The sequence below is a fragment of the Ictalurus furcatus genome, chromosome 15, assembly GCF_023375685.1.
Source record: "Ictalurus furcatus strain D&B chromosome 15, Billie_1.0, whole genome shotgun sequence".
Classification (NCBI taxonomy): Eukaryota; Metazoa; Chordata; class Actinopteri; order Siluriformes; family Ictaluridae; genus Ictalurus; species Ictalurus furcatus.
The window spans coordinates 15,730,476-15,751,558 of NC_071269.1; the positions used below are offsets into that span (position 1 = coordinate 15,730,476).

General features: G+C 39.3%; 1 protein-coding gene across 1 annotated transcript in view; it reads left to right on the forward strand.

Moving 5' to 3' along the window:
• Window positions 1–21,083, forward strand: part of lamb2l (laminin, beta 2-like) — a 52,632-nt gene that overhangs the window by 11,910 nt on the left and 19,639 nt on the right. Inside the window, exons 3-14 of the mRNA XM_053643197.1 lie at window positions 8,430–8,596; window positions 10,793–10,928; window positions 12,163–12,236; window positions 12,971–13,159; window positions 13,276–13,339; window positions 13,448–13,650; window positions 14,291–14,411; window positions 14,507–14,695; window positions 14,864–15,043; window positions 16,662–16,774; window positions 16,873–16,952; window positions 17,139–17,295. Coding sequence (XP_053499172.1) covers window positions 8,430–8,596; window positions 10,793–10,928; window positions 12,163–12,236; window positions 12,971–13,159; window positions 13,276–13,339; window positions 13,448–13,650; window positions 14,291–14,411; window positions 14,507–14,695; window positions 14,864–15,043; window positions 16,662–16,774; window positions 16,873–16,952; window positions 17,139–17,295 — 1,673 coding nt within the window. The remainder of the gene's footprint in view (window positions 1–8,429; window positions 8,597–10,792; window positions 10,929–12,162; window positions 12,237–12,970; window positions 13,160–13,275; window positions 13,340–13,447; window positions 13,651–14,290; window positions 14,412–14,506; window positions 14,696–14,863; window positions 15,044–16,661; window positions 16,775–16,872; window positions 16,953–17,138; window positions 17,296–21,083) is intronic.

Below are 21,083 nucleotides of genomic sequence, written 5' to 3' on the forward strand. Positions count from 1 at the left end.
GTGTGTGTATGTGGTGTGATTGTGCTCTGTGATGGGTTGGAACTCTGTCCAGGCTGTGCCCTGAGTCCCCTGGGATAAGCTCCAGGCTCCTCCACAACCCTGTGCAGGATAAGTGGTATGAAAATGGATGGCTTAATGGGTAGTCTTACAGTGCTGTTCATCTGCCTCATAGCTCCGGGGTCCTGGGTTCGATTCTAAGCACAAGTTACTATCTGTGTGGAGTTTCACATGTTCGCGTAGGGTTTTTACATGTTCATGTAGGGTTTTTCCAGTTTTATCCCATTGTCCAAATACATGTCAGTAGGTGGATTAGTTACGCTAAATTGCCCATAGATGTGAGTGTGTTTGTACATGTTACCCCGTGTTGGACTGGCTATGCCATTCAGGGTGTCTTCTCCGATCTTGCACCTAGTGCTACCAAGATAAGCTCTGGATCCCCCATAACCCTGATCAGGAACCTGGTTACTGGTGAAGAATGAAAAATGTAATGATGAAAAGTATCTTTTGTAGTATATCTCCTTTCATTGTGTATTTTCGTCATTTAGCTTGTTCGTTTTCCCAGTGGATTACACGCTTTATCTATTTTCACCTCAGTAGGCCAAATGTAGCAACTCATAACTCATTGATGGTGTGTAAAGATGAGTCATATAGTGACAGAACCGTTAGCATCCCAGAAATGAATAGTACACTGTAACAAACACATCATTTTCATTTGATATCATTTGACATTAGGCTGTCGTGTGTTTTATAAATTCAGCATGCCATTAAATTGCACACGCTTATATGCCTACACAAAGGCAGAGTAATGAATTGTATTTGGAATTTGGATAACAACTAACCATTGAAGCAGGTGAACTACAAAGTTAATTTCAAGTCCTGATCACTTGACCTAATACTTAGTAACAATAAATAAAATATTAATTACCAGCAATGATCTACTGTATGATCACTACTTCCCGTCTTCCAGAACCACCTGTTTTGTTGTTGCTCTTTATCACCTGGTTATTTCTCCTGTGGTTTTATAATAGAAGGTAATAGAAAGTAATATATAAGCAAGTATTTGGAAACAGTATGATATATAATTTCACCTTTTTCTCTTCTTCTCTGTACTTTTTATATCTCATGTGTCATTACATCTGATTCACACTGTCTACACAGTGATAACAAGAGGCTCCATTATAAATCCTTCCGGTTTTATTCTTCATAATAAAGGTCTAGGATAATTTAAGCAGTCTGGAATAAAACCAAAAGCATCTACTTTACGACTTTGCGTTTTAATTAAAATATTAAAACACAAGGGAGATGAAAGATGGCTTGGTTAGAAAAATCTTCCCCCATGATGTGAATGTTTTTCTTTTGCATTTCTTAGGTTATCCATTGTTTTCTCAGGAATTTGCTTGTAATCCTAATGGAGATTGATTACAGGGTCTTGTGATAGTCCTTACCCAAAGGCTTGCCATGACACTGGCAGCAGCTTATTATCTGGAACTCATGAGTGTGTGCTCACTTCCTTTCACCTGCACCAGCCTGAGTCAGGAAGAACACTCTGAACATATTAATGTTTGTCCAAGGAAGGTCATCCAAGAGAGTCTGAGGGTGTGTGTGTGTGTGTGTGTGTGTGTGTGCGCGTGTGTACGTTTGTGTGCTTTCCTGTTTTCCTGTGGGTCTGTTAAGAGTCAAATCAATTAAGCAGGGTTACCGCTATATCAGATGTTCTGATTTGTGGTCTCCTATTAAATTTTAGGCCACACTGCTTAGGTGCATTAAGAAGTTTGTATTAGTTTGTATTGTATTGTATTAATTTCATTGATATTCATCCATCCATTTTCCATATCGATTATCATACACAGGGTCATGGGGAAGCCTGTAGCCTATCCCAGGGAAGTTAGAGCACAAGGCAGGGGACACCTTGGACAGGGTCCCGCCGCAAGGCACAATCACACACACATTCACACACCCATTCACACACTACAGACAATTTGTGAATGGCAATCAGCCTAAAGGCTGGGGGAGGAAACTGGAGTACCCGGAGGAAACCCCCAAAGCACAGGGAGAACATGCAAGCTTCGCACACAAAGGGCGGAGGCGGGATTCAAACCCAGAACCTCAGAGGCAGGAGGAAAACATGCTAACAACTAAGCCCGCCTTCAGTGATATGCATTCATTCATTTACCACTTCAGTAACCACTTCATCCTGGTCGGGGTTGCAGTGGATTTAGAGCAGGAATACACCCTGGATGGGTTGACAGACCATCACAGGGCTCCATGCACACACATATTCATACATGGGGGAATATAGCTTAGGCAACTTTTTTTGGGCAGTGGGAGGAAACCAGAAAATGCAGAGGAAACACACCTGGACATGGAGAGAACGTGCATAACTAGACAGTAAAACAATCTCGAACCCGGGACCCTAGGGATGTGAGGCGGCAATGCTAAACACTTTATTCTCTGTGGGCACAATCCATTTGTTTTAACCTGATGGTCAGGGCCTCTGTTGACATCCTATAGCACAACCCAGTGCATGTGAGGACTAGCCCTCTTCATGCTCAGTACAGCATTCCGCAAATAAAGAAAGGGCTGTTTGGAAGCAGTTATTGATATTCTGACACCTGGAATGTTTGTTGTAATGAATATCATTTTCCTTAATTTGCCTGCATACTTGCCATAGTGCTGCTTTGTCCAGATGCAAGGCTTCTTTATCTGCTGTTACTTTAATGGGATAATGGGATAATTTGTTGTTTGTGCGCCTTTGGCCTGCAATCAGACAGGTGCTCCTGGACAAGACCATGTAGCTGTAACTGTGTGTGTATGCATGTAGTTATGAGTATAGAGCAGAGTTTCCGTTAGCCGGTAAATACCGGTTTTTGACCATTAAAAATACTAAATGTCAGATAAAATAAAAACTGTCAGACACAATGTCCGGTAAAAAGATTAACACGAAGCAGACATATGTTAGACGAACACACCGTAAGAAGGTTGTATTAAAACCAGGTTGATGCGCATCTCAAGCTGCAGAGAAACACTGGACACATCTGATTTCATTTCGGCAGCAGAATGCTTCTTTGGCATAAAAAATCGCAGAAAAGAGAAACAAACTAGCATGGGAAATTATGTTTTTTGTTATTTTAATATTGGTTTGTAAATGATCATGTATATGGCAAACTGCAGTTTAACGTTTTTGTTTTGAAGGACCGTTTTATTAGACGCTAATTCCACGACTGCCATTTGTTATTTTGAATAGTGTTGAAAAGAAAATGTAATCATGTGACTTGACTGTTTTGTTGTTATTAATATATTGCTGTAACACATCTGGGTTGGGTCGGGCATGAGGAGGCGGGAGGCCGTGGATAACTAAAAAAACAATTTATTCTCTCTATTTTTACTTTCGCTTTTCAGCTGACTCATTCAACGACACACACACACGTCTGGTCGTCTCTCTCTCTCTCTCTCTCTCTCATTTTTTACAGGAAGCACTGAAAGCACAAACAGACACACAAGTAAACTCAGGATAATCCAACACATGTCAGAATCATGCTTTACCTGCCGGTTCGACCCGCTACCTCTCCATCCACAACTGATGTTCGACCATGCCCCCACCACCACAATCACATATACTATGCATAGTCCAAAATGTTTCAAAATGTTTTATTTTTTATTTTACAAAAGCTTCAAGTGCAGTTAATTATTTATCATCCTATACATACAAATTGACAACTGCTTGTAGCCACTGGCTGCGTCCGAAACCGCATACTTACCTACTATATAGTAGCCAAAATAGATGTATTTCGCCTACTATATTGTAGGTAAGTACGCGGTTTTGGATGCAGCCGTGTTCTCTTGTTTGCCGTCAAACAGTTGTGCACTGCTTGTGTGTATGTGTCATGTCGCAGAATGTGGTGAAAGCAGAACTTCTTCGATTGTTTCCTTCCTTTTCATGTCTTAACTATTCTCATGTGTTTTCATTTTCCTGATTGATTGGTGCTCGATTTAAGTTGCCTGTTTTTCTTCCTCAGTTGCTGGAGCATTAATTCTAGTCGGGCCATGTTTGTATTTGGCTGTTCATGGTTGTTATTGGTTTTTATGTGCTGTATTTTGATTATTTAGCAGTTCTACTTAGGGTTTATTTTTTAGTTCCTATGTTTCTGATAATGCCGGTTCCTAGTGTGTCTTCCTTCGTGTTTGTTTTCCTGAGCCTGTTTCCCTGAGAATGTTTCCCTGAATCTGTTCCCGATGTCTGTCAGTAAATCAAGATGTCCTCTATTTGCACCGCCTCCATGGACCCACATCATGACAGTAATATTGGATTTTCCTCAAAAAATAAATGACCAAGTATAATATTTGTGTCTTATTTGTTTAATTGGGATCTCTTTGTCTACTTATATATTAAATTCTAAAGGGTTCACAAATTTTCAAGCACCACTGTACAATACTTGTGACCTATTTTATACGTAGAGTACGCTCTGTGTTTTTCTGTTGTGTTGATTTTACAGTGTGCAGGTAAGGAATGTGTCGACGCACAATAAAAGGCTTCAAGATAACATAGCATGCTTTTGATTACCTCCCCGGTAAAAGGCACACATGCAAATACACAGGTGCATTATCACATTCCCTGTCTTGCCAGTCTGAACACGAGAAACTGTGTTGTGGAATTGTTAAACACATCCTTTGTCAGAGGAAGATTGTTGTGGTGCATGCATCACAAGCCGAAAGTCAGCATGATTCGCTGGTGTGTGTGTGTGTGGCCTGTGAAGCCTATGAAAATCCTTTAGGCAACAAGCCTGTAATTATCCAACCTAAATTCACAGCAAACTACTGCAAAACACACCTTTTCACAACACACACGTTTTTTAACCATGAAGGCATTTTCCGCGCTTGTATTTTATTTTTACTTATTGCGTTGGTAGTTATTTGCAGGAATTTCACCTGAGGAATTTCACCTTACTCTCAATCTCTTACTTGGGTTTAGATGAAAATTTTGACACATGTTTACACCCTCACTGTAGTATCTGTGATTTGGACTAGTGGCAAAGTTGTTTTTTTTTTTTAACCTTGCCTGTATTAGATGTGAGTGGAGGAAGGAGAAGGGGGAATTAGGGGGAGTTCAAATCCAGTGAAAAGCCCTTACATTTGCATCTCGTGCCCCAATGACTCTCAGGTATTCATACTAACCAGGCCATTTTCTGCCCTGTTGCTTCCATGACTGTTTGCGCAAGGAGAGTCCGATGTGTGCATTGCTGCATTCCAAAGGTCAGAGATTTTTATTCGAGCATTATGGGTTCATTGTACACTGAGATACTGAGAGTTAGCATTACAGCTCTTTTAGTTTCTCACTAGCTTAGAAACTGCACTTTAGTTTCACATCGTGCCTTATTGTTATCCGGTGGAATCTGTGGAATGTATTCCAGCTAAATTGATATCTGAGAATGGGCAGGTCTCAGCTATTCAGGTATATTTGTAATACATAAGTGGGTTATTGAATCATTTACCATTAATTGGCAAGGCCAATTAATTTTTTTTCTCTAGACTGAAGACATTTGGGTTTGAGATCAAAAGATGAATATGAGAAGAGAGTTCAGACATTCAGCTTTTATTTTCTGGTATTTATATGTAGATGTGTTAAACAACATAGAACATAGCACATTTTGTATCAGACCACCCAATTTGTAGGTGAGCAAAAATATTGGAACATGTGACTGACAGGTGTTTCTTGTTACCCAGTTGTGTCCTGTTAGATTGCTTGTTTAAACAATTAATAGCTCTGAACTACTCTTGGGTTTGGCCTTTAGTTTCACCTGTGAAGACTGCATTTGTTGTTAAAAAAGGATAAGCCAACATGAAGACCAGAGAGCTGTGTATGGGAGAAAAGCAAGCCATTTTGAAGTTGAGAAAAGAGGGAAAATCAATCAGAGGCATTGGTCATGGCCAATACAACAAGTTGGAATGTTCTGAAAGAAAGAGTTACCTTTTAATACTTAACCATCAATGGCTATGGTTTGCTTCATACTGGCACTTAATGTTACCACTTTCGACTAGCACCATAGAGTCTGAACAGATGAAATGTATCTATTGTGAATTTGACTGGGGAGAATAAATGCAAACTTTTCTGTTATATAAATAAAATGAAAAGTCTTTGATAGTTATTCATTTTCTTACATAATGTCATTAGCCCTGTAGCTAGTAGTCTGGTCTGATGAGCTGTCCATCTTTAATAATATACATAATTACATGCATGTGATTAGATCAACTGCACCAGAGGATCTGTTACAGAAGCTGTGGTGGCTCATGTTTAGAAAACTTAATTTGATGAACTACAGCCAAGTTTTTCATTTATATGTATAGTTTCCACTGAAATACTTTGTAGGGTTTGTATCGTGACAGCAGTCTACCAGTTGACGATCCCTGGCCTATACATTAATATAATAGCACTTAATAAGATTAAAACATCATAATTGCAGCAAAATCACTATGTATCTGTCTTATATCTTTAATTATTTTAGCAGCAAGTGCTTGGTCATGGTATTAGATTAGCTCTACTCACGATTAAGCTCTACCTGGGGGTTTAGATTTGTCCATTATTGGAACCTTTCCAGTAAGAGGCTACATCGGATCTTATACTATTCAGTTACCGTAAATGTTTTCCAACATTTTTCATATCATTTCCCTTTTCCATCTTCCCTATTATCCTTGCTCAAGATGGCATTGTGTAGCTCCTCACTGTTTGGTAAATCAGTCCAGTTTTGTAACAGTTGTAAACACCTGAGCTGCACTAGTATCACTGAGCAGTGTGTATCCAGTGTCTTACCATTGCATTGTTAGGTTTGTGGAACAGTGCCAGGTATTGTGGAGTAGGTATTGTGGAAAAATGTGATACTGTCACCTGGGTGGAACCGTTAACAGGGACTGTGTAGTGTGTAATGTGTTGCGTCATCTCCCTTAAGCAACTCACCTTCCCTACATTGCTAAAGTATTAGTCAATGATCTAGCTCAATATTCATTACCCATGAAAATATAGACTCTGTGCTACAATTTAACTACAAAACATAATGAATAGTACAAAATATTTTAAGCGAAACATGGTTCCTGAAACAAGACAATAATCCAAAACAAGGCAAAATCATCAGAAAAGACATTTGCTTGACAACTCCAAAAGGAACTTGTGGCATAGTTAAAGCAGATACTGTATATCAAGAAGATTTGAGTGAATATTGGCCAAGTGAACTGACTAAGAAGATCCAAAAGCTGATCATAAAATACAAAAGAGGTTGGATTCAGATTCAGAAAGGGTGTTGCAGACTTTTATTTTAGTTCTAATATAATGATAATGACTCGTTATTGGCATGTATACATTACAGCACAGTTAAATTCTTTTCTTCGCATACCCTAGCAATCCAGGAAGTTGGGATCAGAGTGCAGGGTCAGCCATGATACAGCGCCCCTGGAGCAGAGGGGGTTAAGGGCCTTGCTCAAGGGCCCAACAGTGGCAGCTTGGCAGCGCCCAACCTCCAACCATCCGATCAGTATCTCAAAGCCTTAACCACTAAGCCACCATAATTGGACATTTTTGTTACTTCTGAAACTTCCTGAAACCAGTCCGTGAAACTTTTCTGCATGCAAACGTATTACTTAACTGTTGATGTATTTACACATTTCTACAATGTTTGATAAAACAAGGTTTTAGAACAGAACCCTGGAACTTTCTGCCTTCTTCTGCATACATGAGCTCACAGAAGACCACCATTGGCTCGTGTTGCTGTGATTGACAGGGGCAGATAGTATGCCATCCCTCTCGTGTAGAGAGCACAGCCAGTTTTGCTCCCTTGGCTCTCAGATGGCTGTGCTCTCATCGGGATTTGAACTCGCTATCTCATAACAATAGGATATATGCCATATGCTCTTCTTCTGTTCTTGCAAGCACACAGTGCATTTCATTATGAAAGGCATTTTAGTTTACTTAATATACATATGATTTGATGTACATTTTTCAGTGATTTTATAACACAGTTTGAACAAACACTTTTTAGCAAAGCATTTTTGTGTTGCCTGATCTACATACTTACCTTGCTCTACAATGAAAATGTACTGTACTTTTTTAAATGAAATAAATATATTAATAGTAATATATATATATTAACAATTAATAAATATTAAAGTAAATAAAAGATATACATCCAAAATAACAAATAAATATAGAGACATTCAAAATGAATCAAAAACACTTCAAATAACACAACAAAATTAGTCCGTGATAGTTTTTATTTTGCCTCTAGAGGCCGCTCTCGTACTGTATAATGACAGCGAACCCTTCTCAGTCACTCCTGCATCGGATGCAACGGGGGACAACCATCAGTGTGGATTTTTGCTTATAACCGATAGTTCCGATCAATCGGTCAACCTCTAATGTGAATGATTTGTTTCTCTCTCTGTAGCTCTCCATAGTTTGGCACAGGAGCCGTCAGGCCCACATGGCTGCACAGACGGAAGCTGTTATCCAGCTACAGGGAACCTCCTCATCGGGCGAGCTGTTAACCTGTCCAGCACCTCCACCTGTGGCTTGGAAACACCTGAGAAATACTGCATTGTTAGCCACCTGCAGGTAATCTCACCTGGAGTACATTAAACATATTTACACACATTACATGTTCCTTAACATCCTCGCAAAACAGTGTATTGTCTGTTTATCGTTCGTTCTTTCTTTCCTGTATGCTTTCTATTTTGCTTTCTTTCTTTTACTGAATGCACTCGCCTGTTCTGTACAATGTGTTCTGATCTCATTCTTTGTAAACAATGTAGTCCCCTTTTGTTCTCTTCCTCCTTTTTTACACTCCTTCATGTGTGATCTTGCCTAGTATGTGATGTCATCATCTGGTGTGCTCACTGGAAATGTTTATTTCATCTCACTTTACAGGGTATTCTTAGAAGCACATTTTACATTACATTTTCAGAAAAAAATGTTACACCTTTAGTATATTTCTTATACCTAGAAAGCTGCATATTGTATGTCTGTATAGTTTTACTATAAAAGGTCATTATGGTCTAATTATGTACTTTATTAAACCACAGCACTGTTGAATTCTCAAATCAGAAGTTGGTGATTTATTTTTCTGTAACAGTGCTGCTATGGTAGTAGTTCCAGCTGTAACATGAATGATTAATATTAATGTGCTCGTTCTAGCATGTTATCATTTCTATAGTCACAGCTTATTGACAGGGACTTGTATGGTGGGCACTCCACGTAATCGTAGTTGAAAAAATAAACACATTTTTTTAAAAGTTTTTTTTTGTTATTTAACAAAGAAAAATGTATAATCATTGATATGGTGAAGACCATTATTTTAACATTTATGGAAGGGTCTTGGGTGTCAGGGCTTTGTAACGTTCGGTAAGTTTTCTGCCATGGGAGAACCTACAAGACGGAGGAGTTTACTCTTCCTGGTTTCTTGCTAACATGACTGGCTGCAATTTTTTTTGTCTTATTAACATTAAGCAACAGAAAAGAGTTTATAGCTGCTATAACATAAGGGATAACAGGAGTGTAGTTGATTAAAATAATCCACAACGTATCACACCACTCAGGTGTGAATTATTTTTGTGTAAGAACATAGCCTGTTGTGTGTTATTCCTTAAAGGTACAAAGGGTAAGAGAATCTCCTAGTCATATAGGTGTCTGTGTGTCTGTGTGTGTGTGTGTGTGTGTGTATGTATGCCTATTCGCAATGTATGCCATGTTTGCCCAGACAAACAGGCACATGGTAGCACTACTTTTCATTGCTCCAGGTGTGGCCTGTCAGCCGTCTGTCATCTCAATTGTTTTCAGACTTCCGTAACTGTCTCCTCCTTTCCCACATACACATCGAGAATATGTCATCATTTGGTGCATTTTATATTTTTCTGAATATCTACTGTACCATATGCCATAATATCTACTTTATTTCTAAATTACTGAATGAAATCATGTCAGAAAAGCTTTAATGGAGGTATTAATTTTAGTCACATTTGGCAATGAAAAAAAGTAACTTCTTTCTAAATCATAAGTCAAATGTGTGACCCCAAACTCCATATTTGGGCATCCATCTGTAAGCTGTGTAAAGTCACAGAGTTAGAATTAGTTTGACTTTGTTTTCTGCTACTCAGAGTGTTTAAAGGGGGCTGGTTGACTAGACATGACGCCTTAGATGAATGTTTCTTTCTATGTGCATCTGTCTGTGTGTGGGGCCTGTAGGCACATGCTTACTACAATGGAGATTTCCATTTGTTTGGTTTATTAGTATGATGAAAGCAAGGTTAGGAACAGAAACTTCTGTTCATTGTGCAGGCCTGACATTAGCACGGTCATGGTGTAAACAGCAGCGTAAAGCAGAGTAGAATATATCCAAAAGGCGATATAGTATCTGAAAGCACTTGAAAACAAAATCCAGGGTGAGGATTAGTCACATTGTTTCAGTAGCTCTAACCCGTGCAGCTTTTCATAGCCAGGTCACTGTTGGAGATTTCGTTTCCCTGGACAACAACCCAGTTTAGACAAAGTGATCTGGCTGTATTCCATTTAAGCTCTCTGCTTGGCTCAGGACTCAGACTCTGGGGGCCAAACTGGGCCTGGTTCCTGCACTCCCATCCTATTAAGACATTTTTTGTCAGACTTTGACCCGTACTTCTTGTATCCACCGAAAACTATCTTGGTTTTCAACCAGTAGAGTTTAATTAATGTCTATGCAATATTAACTATTAATTATACAAATGTTTTAAGAGGATATGAATATCTGGATTGTTGATCAATTCTTTTCCACTGCAGGAGTCAGATAAATGCTTCACATGTGATTCTCGAAGACCATATCACTCCCACCATCACAAAAGCAGCCATCGTGTGGAGAACGTCATCTACCTGAAAGATAGTAGAGAAGACCTTACATGGTGGCAATCTGTTAACGGTTAGTATGAAGACAGCGTGTTTATACAGGACACTTAATTATTATATTCAACTTCATTTTGTTCCAACCATTCTAATTTATCCTTCAATAGTGCTGTTACAGGCTATAGGGCCTATCAATGGTTCTCTGAATGGTAAATAGTTTAGCTTTCGTGGGGGCTCCTTTTAGGAATTTTTTTATGAAAGAAAAAAGTATGTCTTTTCGGGGACTACCTAGAACGTTTAAGGATTACCCAAGAGGGACAGTCTAATGAAGTACTAGTGTATAGGTATCAATGCATGTAGGTATAGGTATCCTGGTGTAATCCTAGTGTACATTGTCACATTAATGAACAGGCAACAAAATGATCGCAATCTGAACATATTTCATGGCAATCAAAGCAAAGTAGACTGTACTCTGTGAATATATATTAAGAGGTGCTACTACAACATCATCCTGTATTACTTAAAAAGTATCTTTAACAGAGAGTGCAAGGGTGGCCAACCTGAGCACATGGAGCAGTATCCATGTGTGTGGTCATTAAAAAGAACGCAAGATGCCATGGATCTGTCCAGAGGAAGTGACCTCAGTCTCAGTGCTAGCAGAACCGAAGCTTCTCTGCACACTAGCTTCACTGCTTCATGCTTACCAATAACTTAATCACCCAACATAAACAGAGCTAAATGAAATGATGATGCCCCTGACTGATTATTACTAAGTAGGTTACTCATTTTGGTATCAGTATCGGTTTCAGTGAGTACCAAAAACATGTACTCATACTAAATCTTGAAAGAAATGGTATTGATGCGTGCTTTAATGCTTTAAGATGCTAGATTTAAGCTTAAGATTCTCTTAAGATTGTTTGCTTTCTTCTTCCCCAATCTTCCAAATCTTAAACAAACAGGAGATGCTGAAACAATTAAAAAGTTATAATAATAAAACATTGTATCAGTAGTAAATTAGTGATAAATTGTAGTGCAGGATTACATAAGTAGCAAGTGAACTTTGAACTAATGTGAACGTTAAAATGCTCTTTGTTACTCAAACTTAATCTTTCTCGCCACATGAAAACAAGGTTTGACTTTCTGATGGTGGACAAATGCAAGCCATGCTTGCATCACAATACACCAACAACTTTATAAAGCACCGCTTTATGTTAAACTGTCCATTCATATAAACAACTTGTCTTTGTTTATCTGTGTGTATGAAGGTGACTTTGTGGATTCCCTCATTATCTCTGTTTTCTTGTTCCTAGGAGAGGAGAATGTTAGCATCAGACTTAATCTGGAGACAGAGTTCCACTTCACTCACCTCATCATGAAGTTTAAGGTGTGTAGTCTTATACATTAACATATACATCAACTTCCATTACACCACAGCACTGTTACAGTATGTTCTCAAATCTGATTGGTCGTAAGGTATTGTTAATTTTCTGTAATGTCTCTGACAGTAGTGCTGGCTACAAGGTTTATGTTAATGCGTTTGCTCTAATACATTAACGTTTCTATAGTAACAGCTCATTCAGAGGGACTTGTATGCCGAACACTCCGCATAATCTAGACTAATAATAAACAGAGTTCAAATTGTGTAGTTATTTCACAAAGACAAACATAAAATCATTGATTATAAGCAGAAATGTCTGAAAGGAGAGGCCTATTTATCATTTACAGAAGTCAGGGCTTTGTAACGGTCAGTAGGTTTTCCACCACAGGAAAGTTTTCAGGACTTTGTGCCTTCCACTTTCTTAATAACATGTTGTGCCACTTTTTTTTTGTTTTATTAATGACGAGAGATTTAATGGAGTTTATAGATGCTAAAACATAAGCGAACTAACTTGTCTCGCAGACGTTCCAGAACATTAACTATAAACTGACCTAAAAGAATAAATTCTAAAAGAATAATTATCAGCAAATTATAGTATATGAGAAATAAAACACTTTGGGAAGTTCCTATAACAGCACACCCCATGATGTTTGATTCCTTATTAATCAGAAAGTGGTTTGGTCAGTGTTCTGTGTGCATACTGGTTAATACTTTATATGAGTTTCTTTGTTTCTGTCCAGACATTTAGGCCTGCAGGCATGTTGATCGAGCGCTCTATGGATTTCGGGCGTTCATGGAGGCCATATCGCTATTTTGCCTACAACTGCACCAGAACCTTTCCTGGAGTTCGTACCCAGTCTCTGCAGTTCATTGATGATGTGATCTGTGAAGAGCGCTATTCTGACATCGAGCCCTCCACAGAAGGAGAGGTGAGGGTGCAGTTGAAGTAAATTTGGTGATTTTTATATCCTGATTTTCCTAAACCCAAACATTCTAAATCTTAGATATCATATTAAACAGAAAATCTCCATATGATTTATTTCAGGTCATTTTCAAAGTGCTTGATCCTGCAATCCCTGTCAGTAATCCTTATAGTCCTAATATTCAAGGTGAGCACAGTGTATTGCTGATCCGTATGAAACAGAATAAACACTTACTCACCCAGCTGGTGTTCAGTGTAGTGTCTAATAAATGCGCCATTTGTTTTTCATGTGTAGACCTGCTACGAATCACTAACCTGAGGATTAACTTCACTAAACTCCATACTCTGGGTGACAACCTGCTGGATCGTCGCCCCGATGTGCTGCAGAAGTATTATTATTCGGTGTATGAGCTGGTGGTGCGGGGCAGCTGCTTCTGCTATGGCCATGCCTCTGAGTGTGCCCCAGTCCAAGGAGTTCACACCGGGTACAATGGCATGGTGGGTTGACACTGTTATCTCTAAATCGAAAGCGTTAAGTTGTTTTGGAACAGGACTGCAAATATGGGTTGCAGGAGGGAACATAAACCTCAAGGAAAGTGTTGAGGTAGGAGGGTGCTGATCAAGACAAGGTGTTGTACGTGAGCATCAAGGCTTTGAATTTGATGCGGGCGGCTACAGGAAGCAAGTGGAGGGTGGCGAATAGGGGTGTGGCATGTTTCCTTTTGGGCTGGCTGAAAGCAAGGCGTGCTGCTGTATTCTGAATTATTTGAAGGGGTTTGATGGAGCTGCCTGGTAGGTCTGGGAGTAGTGCGTTGCAGTAGTCCAGTTTTGAGATCACAAGTGCATGGACTAGTAGCTGATGAGTGAGATAGGGTATGATTTTCTTGATGTTGTACAGAATGAACCTAAAGGACCGTGCAGTTGTTGAAATGTGGTCTGTAAAGTTCAAGTGGTCATCAAAAGTCACCCCAAGGTTTCTGGCTGTCCTGGATGGCTTGAGTGTGGTCGAGCCTAGCTGTACTTTGAGGTTGTGGTTGATTGCAGCGCAGGCAGGCTTTTGTTTATGAAATTGGATTGAATAATTGTTGGGACATTTTCTACACAGAATGTTTAATGAGGCTCTTTTGTGATTGGACAGATTCACGGGCACTGTGTGTGTAAGCATAACACGGTGGGCCTGAACTGTGAGTGCTGCAGAGATTTCTATCACGATCTGCCCTGGAGACCAGCCGAGGTGAATAACCCACACACTTGCAGAGGTAAGACACACATCAACATGTATTTGCATGCACAATCAATTTTCCGAGTCACCATAGCAAAGAAATCTGTTGGATTTTTTTTTTCCTTAAACCAGAGTGCAACTGTAATGGCCACTCCAACAAGTGTCATTTTGATATGGCGGTGTATCTGGGCACGGGGAACGTCAGTGGAGGTGTGTGTGACAACTGTCTTCACAACACCATGGGCCGCAACTGTGAAACCTGTAAACCCTTCTTCTACCAGGACCCAGCAAGAGATATCCGAGATCCCCACATCTGTGTTCGTAAGTCTGCTACTCTTCAGTCCTTTATATATGATCTTTGATTTGCGCAGTTCCTAGAAATACTTTATTCATGCACTTGTGTTATCAAAGCAGCTATTTCATTAAGTAAATACAGTATGTTTGAATGTTTTCCCACTTGTCAGTCTCTTTCTGTTTTTCTGTGTGCAGGATGTGACTGTGATCCAGAGGGTTCTCTGGATGGAGGACAATGTGACAGTCATACTGATATGTATCACAGAATGATTGGTGGTCAGTGTCGCTGTAAGCCCAATGTCCAGGGTCAGCGCTGTGACTACTGCAAAGAGGGGCACTATGGCCTCAGCCAAAACGACCCTCTCGGGTGCCAATGTGAGTGTCTGAATGTTGATCAATTGTATAAACTCTATTGCACTATAGATTTCCTTTAAAATGGATTAAATGTACTTTTGACCATCAGTCTACACACAGTAATCCATAATGACAAAGCAAAAACGTGTTTTTAGAAATTTTTGGAAATGTAAAAATAAAAAACTGAAATATCTCAATTAGATAGGTATTCAGACCCTTGGTTGAGGCACTCGAAATTGAGCTCAGGTACAGTACATCCTGTTGGCTTTGATTATCTTGAAATGTCGCTAGAATTTGACTGGAAACCACCTGTGGCAAATTCAATTGATTTGACATGATTTAGAAAGGCATGCACCTGTGTTTATAAAGTCCCACAATTCACAGTGTATATAAGACCAAAAAGCAAGTCCAGGGAACTCTCTGTAGACTTTTGTGATGAGGTTTTGTTGAGACATAGATCTGGGCATCTATAGCTTTGAATGTTCCCATGAGCAAAGAAGGCACAATCCTAGTCAATTGGGAGAAGTGTGGAACCACCAAGACCCTTTCTAGAGCTAGCTGTCCAGCCAAACTCAGTAACCATGCTAAAGGGTTATGGTTATGGTTATGGAGGTGACCAAGAATCTAATGGTCATTCTAACAGAGCTTCAGACTTCTGCTGCAGAGATGGGAGAACCTACTGGAAGGACAACCATCTCAGAAATACTTCTTTATCATACATTAGACAGAAGCCATGCCTGAGTAAAAGGCAAATGGGAGGCATTTAAAGGACTCAGAGCATTAGGAAAAATAGTGTCTTGTCTGATGAAACAAAAATTTTACTTTTTGGACTGAACAAGTGATACATTAGGCAAAAACCAAGTACTGCTCAGCAACTAATGGCTAATACCATCCCAGTGGTGAAGCATGATGGTGGCAGCATCATGCTATAGAGGTGCTTCTCAAAGGCAGGGGCAGGGAGACTGATCAGAATTAAAGGAAAGATGAATGACCACTTGCAGAGAAATCCTTGACGAAAACCTGATCCAGAGTGCACACCTCAGAATGAGGTGAAGGTTCAACTTTTGCGACAACACCCTGAAGCATGTAGCAAAGACAACGCTGGAGTGGTTTCAGGTCAAGTTTCTGAAAGTCTTTGAGTGGCCCAATCAATACCCTGACATGAACCCAAGAAAGAGCCTCTGTGAAGAGGCCACAGAAGATAGCAGTTCACAGACTCTCAACATTCGATATGATTGAGCTTGAGAGGATCTGACAGGAAGAATGGGAGAAACTGCCCAAATCCAGGTGTGCAATGCTTTGTGAGACTTTCCCAAGAAGACTCAAGGCTGTAACTTTAATTCTACCAAGTACTAAGGTTATACCAAGTATAAAGAGTCGGAAAACTTATTTAAATGAGAGAGTTAATACATTTGGAAACACTTCTAAAAACTTGTTTTCACTTGTCATTACACTTGTCGACCAAGGAACACCTGTACATATGCTTATTTTTAACTTGATATTAATTTTATGTTATATAAAATTGTCCTGAAAAATTGTCACTTTTAAATATTACAGCACCTTTAAGGAGGATGCGTATTTGTGTGTTTGTGTTTGTGACATTTATTCCTACAAATATGCATGTAACTGCATGTAACAGCATGTAACTGTGATCCACGTGGCACCACCATGATGGGACCATTATGTGACCAAATAAGTGGGGACTGTTCTTGCAAGAGATACGTGACGGGTCGCTACTGTAACCAGTGCATAGTAAGAGTCTCCTCTTTCTATAACAGTCTAATACCATCTACAGTTCTGTAATTGTCTAGACCTCAATGGTACATAATTTTGCATGTGTGTACCTGCAGCCAGAGTACTGGGGACTCAGTAATGTCCTTGCAGGCTGCAGACCCTGTGACTGTGACTTTGGTGGATCATACAGCAAAAGGTAAATCAGTGTGGCATGTGTGGACAGTGCTGTGAAAAAAGTATTTTGTTATAAAGCAAATACTTTTTCACAACATTGTATTTGTGTGAGATTGTGTGCATGCATATTGAGCAATAATCCAGTAGTGGGAGTAAGCATAGTGTGAGCTATGCAGACTACTGAACACCACTACACTGTTGTTTACAGCTGCAGGATGGATAATGGTCAGTGTGACTGTCGGCCTCACCTCATTGGCCGTCAGTGCTCGGATGTGGAGCCTGGGTATTTCTGTGCCGCTCTCGATTACTACACATATGAAGCTGAAAGAGCAGTGGGCCACTCTCCTGATAGTGCTGATCTGCCTGTGAGTACTACAAACCAACTTTAGTGCAAATTGATTTTTAAAAAACTGTGCAGTGATCTGGGAAAAAAAACTTCAATTCTGGTACAAAAAAAAAGACGAAAAGCAAGTTTTGACCAAAATGTGTGTTTTCTGCCTATAACACTTTTAAACCTCTTCTTTAAGAGAGCAAAAATACATCTGTTTCACCAAAACAATGTCAAATGGGTTTTTTTCTAACCTTCCCTATGTTATGTGCCTGCACTGATCACTTAGGTGAGGAACCTAAGCATAACTCGCACACAGTGAATGTTATGCTTTGATCAAGTTGTTGGTTCAAGAGCACAGTAAGGGTTGGGACCATATAATTATGTATAGAACATGTGTTCACTGTTACATCAGGACTGAAATAATCACTAATTAATTCAATGAGTTTTGTTCTCCTTTTTTTTTAAATTTCCCATATTTTTATTAGGTCATTTAAACATTTAAAACCTGATGGCTCATATGCAGCGCAAAAAATTTGGCAACCGTTATCTGATTACAACCTGAATTGATTAGACTTATGTCCATTTTGCTGTGGCATGTAACTGTCCTAAAGCTGATCAAAGTGTGACGTTCACTGTGTGACGAATTCAGACATCTTTACGCAGACTGACTGTTTTTGCCACCGTAATGGTGTTAAAGCTGCTCCTTACCCAATGTGATTTTGCTGAAAGTCTAGGCAAAGTTATGAAGTAAATAAAATATTACATTATCGATTTGGTGAAATATACTTAAATATTTAGGTTTTGGTAAAATATTTTTGCTTTATTACATTTGAGATGCCAAAGTATACTATATGGCCAAAAGACTGTGGACACCTGACCATAACATTCATATCTGCTTTTTAAACATCCCCTTTAAACGTCGTCCTTTGCTGTTATAATAAATTCCACTATTCTGAGAAGGCTTTTCACTAGATTTTGGAATGTGGCTGTGTGGATTTGCCCATTTAGCCATAAGAGCGTTAGTGAGGTCAGGCAATGATGTTGGGTGAGTAGGCAGTCAACACTCCAGTTCATCCCAAAGGTGTTCAGTGAAGTTGAGGTCAGGGTGCTGTGCAGGCCACTCGAGTTCACTCCAACCTTGGCAAACCATGTCTCTAGGGGCCTCGTTTGTCATGCTGGAACAGGTTTGGGCCCCTTAGATTTAGTGAAGGGAAATTGTAATGCTACAGAATATAGAGACATTCTATACAACTGTGTGCTTCCAACTTTGTGGCAACAGTTTCACAAAGGCCAGCATATGGGTGTAATGGTCAGGTGTCCACAAACTTTTGTCCATCTAGTAGGGCTGGGCGATACGACAAGAATATCATATCATGATACTTGAGGACATTTCAATGATACACCATGCGTATCATGGTATGTACTTTAGCTTACAAACTGTCTGCAAAACAGCAGTAAAATAAACAAAAAAAGTTCAACTGAGTTTGATGATACTAAAAAAAAACAACCTTTTTTTGGCTGTCTGAACCACAACATCAACCAACAGATTTTCTGAATTCTACATGTTCATTTGACCAGGAGATCATCAAAGATATCAGGAAAAACTCAAGTAAAACCTCTTTCCTAAACAAAAGGGCCCCGTACTCGGATATGCTACTCCTCAAAAAAATAGACAAAACAGCCCAGCTTCACTGACATCAGAGTCACTATATCACTTATGTCCCCTTAGGGCAGGCCCAGACACACACAACCACACAAAACACCAGATAATGGAATGTAAACTCTGAGGCATACTGGGAATCGGGTGGTGTAGTGCTGCAGCAGTGTGTCACCCAATCTGAAATGTGTTATTTTTCATTGTAGACAAGTGTTTAGAGTACTGCACGACTAATAACTTTTACTATTAAACCAGTAATTTAAAAAGGTAGTGGACTAGTCATCATTTCCATAGTTAAAGCACAAACAGACTATTTTTAGGCTGTTTTACTTGTTCGACAAAGGACGCATCAAACCGCACTTCTATTAACAGCTATGCACACGCTACAAATGAAATTTTCAGCTTCTGTGCTTTTTTGGCTACGCTGTTAAGTAACTTGGTGTACTAATTGTGCAAAATAATACAATACGTAAGGCTGTACTGTACCAATTCTTAAAATGCACTCAGGTGGGCCAAGCTGGTTTTTCAGAACAAATTGTTGTTTCTGAAACTGAGAGCACAGCACGGTGCTGAAATTCCTTATAACGTGGATGGCGGATGAATGAAGGATGTGATGTTTAGAGCAGCATCATGGCGGTTTTTCAACCGTGTTCAACTCCAGCCTCAGTAGTATCCTATAACAATCTGGATCTGCTGTTTGAGCTGGCATGCGCTGTTGATCTGGGCCCAGTTGTTCAAAAAGTTTAATCTAGTTCAGAATGATCAGGATGTGAAAATCCCATGTTTTGCTATCCAGGATCAAGAAATCCATCTTATTTGGTTTCGGTTTTTCAAAGCAACATTGCATTGGATCACCTTGATCCAGATACAAACCTTTCAGGATGACCAAATTCGGATTACTAGTGCTTTAAATCAGACTACATATCACAATGTAGACTACTAGCTATGTAAAGAGCAACAGGTAGATTAGCCAGCATGGGGTTCTTCATGTGTGGAGAGCAATAAGGGATGCAATTGTTAGAAACTACTTTTGACTGGTTCATCACTGATGATTGTGTCATTGTAATTAACATACAATGACAAATGACAGATAAAGTGAAATATATTATTATTTTTGTTTGATAGTGACAGCTGTGTTGGGGATTATTTATGCAGACAAAATCTTTATTCTTTTTTACTTTACTGTACTGAAAGGCTTAATTGGTAGTCTGATGTATACTTTATCTACTTTATCACTGTAACGATTAAACAAATCAAGTGTATAAATAAATGTATATATTACATGATACAAATGTTGTATTATGTTATTATTACATTTTGTTCCTGAAATCCTCCATGAATCCACCCTTTTGCTAGGATCAGGATAATCCTGATTTATTTTTGGATAACAGGTATCCCAATGCTACTAAAAAATTTTAAACAACACATACTGAAGGTTTGATCCATATCAAAAGCAAGATTGGATTACATGTTCTAATCTGATTTCAGAATCCTTTTTTTTTTCTTTTGAACAACCCGTTTCCAAGATTAGATCCATTCCGATAGCCGAAAATCCGATCAGATTACTCCTGAACAACTGGGCCCTGACTCTAAACTACTGAGTTGGGTTGGATAGTGATGTGCAACTCACGGCTTCAAAAGCTCTTTCCAACAGTGCTAGTAACAACAGAATTGACTATGCCGAGGTGCAAGGAATTTATTCACATTTTATTTAGCTTTAAAACATGACAGCAGATGTAATTGCAGAAGGAATTCCATAATTCAAATGCTCAGTGGTTAAGATGTTGGATTACCTTTTGGAAGGTCGTGAGTTCAAATCCCAGCACTGCCAGGCTGCCACTGCTGGGTGTCATGTTAACCAGGTGGTGACGGATGCAAGTGCAATTAAAAGCTTAATTTAAAGAGACAGGCTGACAAATCCAAAACAATAAGCAAAAACGTAGTCAAGAACAGGAGTGGGTCAGGTGATCTGCAAACAGGCATAGACGAGAAGCGAGGGCAAGATTAAAAACATAAAGTGAGGAACAAATATCAAAGGCTTGGTACGGGTCTAGCGAGAAACACAGAAACACACAATCCTTTGCCCACGAACAAAGACACACGAGGGGTTTAAATACTAAATGTAATCAAAGGGGATAACACAGAACAGCTGAGACATTAGGAAA